At 39.5% G+C, this 10045-nt stretch overlaps 1 protein-coding gene across 2 annotated transcripts in view; it reads right to left on the bottom strand.

The window, feature by feature from the left end:
• Nucleotides 1-7337: 7337 nt before the first annotated feature.
• stxbp1a (syntaxin binding protein 1a) overlaps nucleotides 7338-10045 on the bottom strand; it is a 58800-nt gene continuing 56092 nt past the window's right edge. For both annotated transcript variants that reach the window (XM_024299094.2, XM_024299095.2), the window contains one exon: nucleotides 7338-8815. Coding sequence is in view for 1 of the 2 variants with exons in the window: in XM_024299095.2 (XP_024154863.1) it covers nucleotides 8733-8815 (83 nt within the window). In the remaining variant the exon portion in view is untranslated. The remainder of the gene's footprint in view (nucleotides 8816-10045) is intronic.

Below are 10045 nucleotides of genomic sequence, written 5' to 3'. Positions count from 1 at the left end.
AATATTCAGACAAATATGATTCATCTTACGTGAACACGAGTGAGTAACTCTCACTCACAAAGTTGGAAGACAAATTGTTTCGAAACACTCAAACACAAAGACACTCTTGTCTTCACAACAACACACATGGTACTTTGTTGTTTTCTTGCGTTTGGCATTGTCTCATCCCGGTGTTTCTTATTTCCTTAAATGTTTTATGGTCTTTTTGTAGTCTTCACTGTGGAATCTCACACACGGTTCATACGTTCCTTCAAGTTAAATTTAAGACTTCTTAAGACCCTGCAAATGAAAAATTAAGACACATTTTCCTAATTCCCAACCCTCTGGATGAAGAATGAACACATTCCTCGTTGGTAAAAAAGGATTAAAATGTATTAAAGTTCAAATTTCAGTTATTAAATATGGAAGTTTTTTAGTTCCATCAGACTCTGAAATTTTTTCCCCCTGTATTTTTTTCTGAATTTTTTAACCTCTGAATTTTTATTCTGATTTTTTTTAACCCTTGCTTTTTAAACAGCAAAATTTTATCCTCCCAAAAATATTTTCTGTCTTAAAAAAATATGTGGCCCTGTGACAGACTGGCGACCTGTCCAGGGTGTACCCCGCCTTCGCCCTTCAGTAGCCGGGTTAGGCTCCGGCACCCCCGCGACCCCGAAAGGGAAGAAGCGGTCAAGAAGATGGATGGATGGATGGATGGAAAAAAATCTGTGTTCTTAATTTCGATACTTAAAATTTCGATGGGTCAGAAATTCGACATAAAAAAATTCGGAGTGAAAAACTTCGCCCAAACAGTGTCACTAGAGCAAGTGGTCGATCCAGGAGCACATCGATATCCAGCCAATCAAATCCTGACACTGACGTGACGTCAGCGTTTGTTTTGGTCTCTTGAGCTGTGTCTGAATTCCTTCCGATGCCGCCGCCTTCGCGGTCGCCGACGGCCATCTTACCCCATAACAGCTCCGTGGATACATTCCATGAATTAAGCCTTCAACTACATTGTTTGATTACCCTCTAAAGCACCAAAATGAAAACAAACATCCCCCACATTGCTATTTTGTCATTCATTGCCCCTGTATCAATGGAACTTCCCCTCGATTTGATCTGAATAGAGGAATCACACAGGGCTGCCCAATTTCCCCTTATCTATTCTTATTAGCCACTCAAATTTTAGCTGATCACATTTTCCAAAAAAACTTAAAAGGCATTTCTGTTGCAGGAAGAGAAATCCTTATCAGCCAGCTAGCAGATGATACCACTCTCTTTCTAAAAGATAGTCGGATTTCTGCAGCTCTTCAATCACTTCAAGCATTCTCCAACGCTTCAGGCTTACATCTTAATATCAACAAATGTGAACTTGTTCCAGTTAAAGAGTGTTCTTCTGCAACCATTCGTAACATCTCAGTTAAAAACAATGTGACTTATTTTGGTATTATTATTGCTAAGAATCAAATCAACAGATGCTGTCAAAGCTTGGAACCAATAATTGATAAGACAAAAAAAGGCTTCAATCAATGGCTCCAAAGGGACTTGACTTTAAAGGGAAGGGTCTTGATCTCTAAAGCAGAAGGCATTTCTCAATTAACCTATGCTGCCTTGTCACTGTACATCAATAATCAGACACTCAAAAAAATGATCATATTTTATTTAATTTTGTTTGGAAAAACTGCGTTCACTATATAAAAAAATCAGTCATAATGAATAGCTATGAGAATGGTGGTCTAAACTTCCTTGACTTTACAACTTTGAATAATTCATTTAAGATCAACTGGTTGAAGTCCTATTGAAAAAAATCCTTCTCTATTTGGAATATCTCTCCTCATCACATGTTCTCACAGTGTGGAGGCTTAAACTTCTTACTTCTCTGTAATTATAACATAAACAAAATCCCATTAAAACTCTCAGAATATCACAAACATGCTTTACTTTCCTGGTCGCTGATATATAAACATAATTTTTCTCCCCACAGATTTTATATTTGGAATAACAAGCACATCCTTTATAAAAATAAATCTCTATACTTCCAAAACTGGTTTGACAACCACATTCTAACAGTAGGTCAGCTTTTCAACCAAAATGGATTACTGCTAAGGTATAAGGAATTTACCACAGAATTAAACCTTGCTGTTTCCCCAAAACAATACTGTGTTGTCTTTGATGCTATTCCAAGACAAATTTGCTCTCTTTTTCAAAACTACATAGAAGATTTTCAGGTTCCTCCTTTGGTAAATGTTACTGATACCCCAGTGGGTAAAATCTGTTTTGCAGTTGGAAACAGGAACCATCGAGTAACTCGTGCCCTGCTTCCATAAATTCTGCAACTATTTCTTATGTTCACTTTTACTGGAAACAGTTTATCCTCTATATAAATTAGAAACAACTATGGCTTCTGCCAAACAAATTTTTCTTGAATAACAAAACAAAAGATGTTTCCTTTAAAATATTGCACAGATTTTACCCCACTAACCAATACTTAACCAGATGTGTTAAAGATAAAGACTCTAATTGTACTTTCTGTAACTCTCATTTGGAAACTGTCACTCATTTGTTTTGGAACTGTGAATGTTCAAAAAAATTATGGAAAGAGCTGACCAAACTCATTCAGGATAAGGTTTATGATGATTTCCCCCTAAAATGGGAACATGTTCTTTTTGGTTTTCTTGCTCAAGTTGAAAATAATATATTTTATGTAATAAATATTGTCATTCTCCTTACAAAATTTTACATTCACAAATGTAAATTCACGCACATCAAACCCTTTTCCCCTGTTTTATTGAAAGAAATCGAATCGTATGTTTTTACTATTTCCAGAAGCTCCCATCCTAAAGCAAACATCTGTCATGATGCCTTTGTAAAATGTAATATATTTCTGTAGATGTATTTGATATCCTCCTGGCATGTTATATCTCTATGTTATCTCTCTCTTTCAAATAAAGTTAAAAAAAAAAATGGATTACGCAACCAACTGGACTATTTGATTGTCCTTTAAAAGCACCAAAATCAAAACAAACACCCCCACATTGCTATTTTGTCATTTATTGACCCTGTGTATTTTTGAAAAAACATTTATTTACCTGAATTGAACAGTTTTGGGATCACAAAAAAAAAGAAACAAACAAATAAGCCCCTAGTGGGATTCGAACCGGTAACCTCTCGATTGTCAGCGCGGGAGTTTACCCGCTAGGCCACCTAGAATCCAGAAGTGTGCCACACAGCTCCGTTGATATATTCCATGGATTACGCAACCAACTGCAATATTTGATTACCCTTTAAAAGTACCAAAACAAAACAAACACCCCCACATTGCTATTTTGTCATTTATTGCCCCTGTCTATTTCTTAAATAAAATATTTGATACATATTAAATATGTATGTTATAAAAAGGTTTGTATCTTCTTTCTTCTGCTGACTATTACGGGGGTCGGCAACCTGCGGCTCCGGAGCCGCATGCGGCTCTTTGAGCGCCCCCTTGCGGCTCATTGGCGCTTTTACAAAAATGTTTGATAATAGTAAGAAATGTTGGAAGGAAATATATTGTAGCGATATGGGTGGGAGAAGGACCAAGTAGATGACTGGCAGCTATGATTCCAGAGATAATTTGTGTTCTATACAATGAATGACCCCAAGTGCTTGAAGGAAGAAGCGTACACGCAGGTCATGCTAGTCAGATGGTGTCAACATTTTGACCACCATTTAATTGACAGCACAGAACCACAGAACAGCCGACACTGTGAGGAGCCTCACTCATACACACACCACTCTCACTCATGGTGCCGGTAAAACACTCAAGTCCCATAATGCAACACAAGAACAGACACTAACTCCACCCACTAACAAGGAACTATTTCTAAATTAACAGTCAGGCTGCCACAATATTTTTGTTTTAATACGATTTCTGTAGGAGGACAAACATGACACAAACATCCTTTACGTTTTCCAGTTGTTGTGAGATGAGTGTAGATGCTTCCACGCCGTCTGAGTCAGCGCACAGCAGAATTCCTGCCCGTGCGTCTGGAGCGCACGTGAGCGCACGTTGCTACGCGGGTTTTGAAGTCGGGTCACGAGCTCCACGTACAAATCGGCACGCATTGAGCGCGCTGAATCTTCAATCCGGTTCAAGATTTCCACGCACAGTCGCAGCAGCTCAGAGCTGTAACTGTGCGTGGAAATCTTGAACCGGATTGAAGATTCAGCGCGGGAGCTGCTTGTGGGCGGAGTCTGCTTCAAAGCACAGAAGTACCAAACGTGATCACGAAGGAGAAATGAATCATTACGGTTTGTGTCCGCTCAGGTTAATATGACACCAAGATGAGATGAGCGCTAATGAACAGTAGAAGAAGAATAGAAGAAGAATCTCCTCCCCGCCACTGCGTGCGTGACCGCGCTGCTCCGGTGTGGATACCACCTGCTGAGCGCGGCGATGTGCAGGTCTCATCCACCGGCCGCGTGCGGTGCGTGGCGGGGAGGAGATTCTCCTTCTATTGTATTTTTACTGTTCATTAGCGCTCATCTGCATCTACAACAGGGAGAACCGAAAGTAAAAGTGTTGAAAATCCCCCAAATCTTTCTGAAGACTTTTGTTTTCACAACTCTGTCCTTTTAAATGTCTGACTATAAGACTCACGCGCGCTCCAGACTTGGAGGGCAGGAATTTAGGTGTGCACGCGCTTATATTGACTCTTCATTGAAAGTGTTGATTGACGCGGCCAGTGTGGAAGCACCTTAAAGGTGCAAGTTACATTTTTTTTTTTTTTTTTTCAAATCCTCTAAATAAAAATGACATCAAAAATCGTATTTCTTTATTGCATTTCTTTAATTTCATCAAAGCAATGAAACAAACTGTAATTCATTCATATTGTAGTGATGGTCTCAGACACGGTGGGCTTGCTGTCGGTCTGGCAGCGCAAGGAATTGTGGGTTACCCATTCTTTTGCCTGTCTGACTGGAATTGGATTTAAGTTTATGTTTTCCTCAATGTGCTTTGTTGTCTGACTGTTGAACATTTGTTGAACATTTGTGATTTTGTCCTGTTATGTTTGAATTCTTCCTGCACCTGGAGTGAGAATGAGGGAGAGACTGATGAGGACCCCCTCTCGTTATGTCATTGAGGAATGTCAAAATGAAAGCTCAAATGTTCGTATTTGAGGCTACTCAGCTTTTGACAGATAGATTGTTGCTGCAATGTCTCACCAACTTGTCATGAGGCCTAAAACGAACCTTATATGACACAAAGACACGCAGCAGGAGAACCTTATATGACACAAAGACACACAGCAGGAAAACTAATCGTTTAAATAATCGTGTACACGACACATTTTCCACGTGTTACTTACGTTTCAAATTATGCGGCTCCAGACATATTTGTTTTTTATTGCATTGGTCCAAAGTGGCTCTTTCAACACATTGGGTTGCCGACCCCTGGACTATTATGATCCCTTGTGTTCAGGATTGTGAGTATCCAGCATCAGGAGAAGGTCAGTGGGGGTCCACTGTTGCTACTGTTGATTTGACCTCATGGATGAGGCATCAGGACAGAGACCTTCCACCAGTCCTCCTGATTTCTTCTATCTGGGAGTAAACTACAGTAGTGGGTGAAAGAGAGAAGAGTGAAGAAAGAGAGGAAGGAAGGAGTGACCCACCAGGTGGAAGAAGAAAAACAATCACTAGCTGCGTCTCCATTACACATTTGCCTAAAATTTTATTTAAATTCTAGGAATTTAGAAAAATACATTTTCAAAATGACACTTTTTCCATTAAATCATCATTTTGTGATAAAGCACAAACCAACTCACACGATAAGTAATTAAAACAGGACAATGAATGAGATGTTTTTATTATTTTTTATTATTTGATTCACTAAAAAAAGAGATTGCAGTGACGTCACAGCTCTGTCTGGAGAGCGTGTGCCGCGCAGTCTGTTGACAGTCTCAGGTGAGAAACGTGTTCAGCGTTTTTTAAATGAATAACCTTTCTAACAAGTAAGCTGCTGGACCTTTTTTGTTTAAAAACACGACGAGATCCATTTAAGTTTCTGTACCTGCACTCGCGCTTTTCCTCAAATTAAACTTCTGCATCTTACTCAGGCTCCAAGCTGCAGAAGTGTAGCTGCAGATGAAGCGGTGAGGAAATCTTGGGTATTGTTTTATGGAGGAGCTGCACGATTCCATATGACACTCACAAAGTGTCTTTTATTTTGAAAATAAGCTAAAAAAAATCAAATTTTGAGAGATGTTAGGTTTCTACATATTTGCTCTTGAATGCAAATCCCACTTTCTTAAAGGTTAAAGTAAGACAATTCGACTCCTTCTAGGTTCTGATTAGTAGAAAACGAACCCAGATGGCTCTTTTACTGTGAAAGGTTACCGACCCCTGACGTAGACTCTCCTGGCCACCTGAACTGAAGACACCTGTCTGAAATGATCACCTGTCATCATCTGTCCACCGTTCATCAGACTCCAAACTCTCCAACTGAAAGACTAAAGAGCTTTCAGTGGATTTAAGGGAGAAGATTCTAGACCTGAATAGACTACAGAACCATCAGCAACAAGCTGGAGGTTAAAGGTCACAACTGTTGGATCCAAAATACAAGAACGTGGGCATCAATCCACCTGTAGGTCTGGGAGAGAAATGCTGCCTATATCCCAGAGAACACCATCCCCACTGTCGACCATGGAGGTGGAAGCATTATGATTTGGGGGTGTTTTTCTGTGTGGATGGAAGGATGGGTGGAGCCATTAACCATCAAATCCTGAGTGAGAACCTCCTCACCCCAAATACTTATTTACCTCAATGAAATGCAGTAAATGTATACATTCTTTAAAGTGGATTTCTTGATTTTCTTTGTAATTTTCTGACCATCAAATTCTTCTTAAAGGATAACCAAACAGGGAAGTTGGAGGCTGACTTCACCCACAGCTGAAATTTGAAAATCCAGTCAGAGGGGCGGGGCTTGGGGACAGGATTGGATCATGACTCCTGAAAACTTACATGGTTTGACCAATCACAAAATTCAACTGTAATACCTCGATTCAACCTATAGGGGGCAGCACACATATGGTTTTAGACTATATTTTCAAGAATGAAGCACTTTTATTTTATCAAATTTTGGCAAAGACCAACAGACATCACCTTTAAAACCCTATTTATAGACGTCAACAGACAAAAAAGTTGATTTATTGTTTGGTTAGCCTTTAATTCAGCAAATCTACCAAATTAGCAAAGGATCAAATACTTCTGTTCTCCACTGTAACTTCACAGGTTATGCAAATGTCTGTTTACCCCCACAGAGTGTCTAACAGCCTTTAATTTGATTACTTCTTCAAAAATAAAGAGGCGTAATCTTTGGTATGATGGAAGCCAATTTATTAGACAGCCTTACACATTAGTAACACATGGAAGTACTTTTTGTGCTTCAACACTCGCAGACGTACAATCCCAGCAAGTGAGACGACTTCAGGACAAATTCATGTTTCAGCATCACTTTCTACTAATAAATAACTTCAACTGAAATCAAAAAGATTTAACAGCATAAACTCTATACAACGCAAAACAATAATAAAAAACAGAATCAAGCATTTGCGTCACACAAAATGCATTATAGTGCAATATACAACTTGTTTGGCCGGGAAAAAGGAAGGAAAAAAGAAGTGGAATATTTATTCTTCCTTGCAAAGCCATTCCACCAGAAGGATTTTACATTGCACAGTAGAAGGAAAGAGACAAATAAATTATATATGTATTTTTTTTCACTAACAACTACAGCTAAAACACCACAAACACAGCGGCTTCACATTTGGCATCTTAACGGAAAAGTTTTACTACAGCGAGTCGGGAGAGTCACCATTCAACAGTAAGACGCAAAAACAGCAACAAATACACAGCACTACCCCGAGCATGGCCCGACCGACCATGACGGGATCCGACGGGATACAATACTGAAATACAAGCGGCCCTTTTTAAACATCAGCAAGCAACGGCCTTCAACATTTAGGATGTGTTTGAAAAGTTCAGGGAGCGTCTGTGCTAAGAAAAAAAACAGTCTGAAGAGGCAGACTGAAGGGCAGAACGGGCTCTTAGGTTCCTCAAATGTGGAATACTTGGACCCACAACTTGCTTTGAGTATCAATCTCTATGAAAATGAGGAAAATCGTTCCTCAGAACAGCAGAACTCTCATGTCACAGAAACCGTTTGAAGCGTCCCCTCCAACACCCCCTAACCTGGGTCATTACGCCCCCTCCAACACCCCCTAACCTGGGTCATTACACCCCCTCTAATAGGAATTCCTCCTCCTTAGATACTCAAAACATGCTGTTGGAGAATTCAGCCTGAACATTTAAAAAACAACACTCACACCTGAAACAAACACAAACCCAAGCATGCTACTGAACACCAAAAGTGGGCTCCTATCGGGTGAAACACACATATATTGCATGGAGACTGAAATATTTTACAGCATGACCCCCTCAGAGAGCAGCAGGCGCCCCCGAGGGGAAACAATGTGCCGTTTTGGTACTTTCTGTTTCAAACTCTTCTGATATTCAATCTTTTTAGGTTGCAAAAACATTAGAACAGTTTATTTCTCATAAGACATAGATGCTTATATTTTATAATCTAACTTTTTTTTTATTTTCAAGCAAGATGCATACACATAAAGGATTTGGTTGGGGGCAGGGGGAGCTTTGGGGGGGTAAAACAGGGAGGCGGGGCTTTGAGGACCAGATGTGGTTGGAGGATTTTAGCTGGCCACTTCCTCGTCTGGTTTGTTCATGGCCTTCAGCTGTTCCAGCAGGGTGGTGGGGGTGAAGATGCTGGTCGATCCTGGAGACACACACACACAACACACACACACAGGGAAAAAAGCGTCAGATTTGTACACTGGTTCACAGAAAGATGTTGTTTTGCTATGAGTGAACTAGAGATGAAGGAGTCTCACATGATGTTTAAAGAAAAGCCTGAATTATGGTCGTTTCAGTGGTTAGTCAGCAGGTCACTGATGTGTCAGAGGGTTTAGTGAGGCTGAGGGTGGGTGTCTGAAAGGTCTGAGGTCTCTGAAACAGCTGAGTGTTGCAGCAGATGAGCAGCATCTCTTCCACAACACAATAAAAAAGCAGCCAAACACCAGACGATGGAGATACCAAAAAGAACATTTAGAACAGCAGTGGCTCTTAACTATTGAACCGATACTTTAAACTCTTTTTACTCTAGTTTTTCTATGCATGCACAATCTCTCAGACAAATCTAGATGTGAAATTCAGATAATTAAATCTTTAAAGACCCACTCCTATCATCTTTTGGTAAAAGCATTACCATTGGTCTTTTATTTATGATTATCCTGTTTTAAGTGGATTTATTCAACAAATACAATCTCTATTTTGCTCCTAGTTCATGATTTGAATAAAGAAATACTCAATTTTAGGCTTAATTTTTTTATAAATGTCCTTCATCAACAGAAACATGAAATGCCACAAGAACATGTAAAAAAAACAAAAAAAACATGTTTTATCAGAGTGAGTCTTTCAGACTTTTGCTGCTTTAATATTCAACAAAATAAAAGAAATGTTCTTTTTGTTTCAGGATTACACCCTCGGACTGAAACGTGTCAAAATGGCTTTAAAAATAACATTTAGAACATCTGAACGCCTGGTTCACATCGAACGTGGAAGCACCGCAGAATGGAGGCTGCTTCCAATGGGCACCCATGTTAAAGGACAACCAAACCCAAATCAACTTTTTTTGGCTGTTTATCTCTATAAATGGGGCTTTAAAAGCTTTAATTTTTGACAAATTGAAATAAAATGTTTAATTAACTGTTTAACTGCTTTCATCCATAGTAAACACCTGCTCTGGATAGTATTTATCCTCCGTGGTTATCAGGATATTTCCAAGCTGCTTCTGAGTGAGCTGATGCCATTTCTCCATGCAGGCTGGCTGTGGAAAATTCCTGCATCACCTTTGAAAGTAGAACTTTCATACAAACATCTTCAGTTGTCTGAGTTTTTGTGACAAACCGGAGGAGTCACGTGTCTGAAAAAACGCAGATCAACGTAG

The sequence above is a fragment of the Oryzias melastigma genome, linkage group LG12, assembly GCF_002922805.2.
Source record: "Oryzias melastigma strain HK-1 linkage group LG12, ASM292280v2, whole genome shotgun sequence".
In the NCBI taxonomy this organism is placed as follows: Eukaryota; Metazoa; Chordata; class Actinopteri; order Beloniformes; family Adrianichthyidae; genus Oryzias; species Oryzias melastigma.
This window is presented reverse-complemented; position numbering and strand designations above follow the sequence as displayed.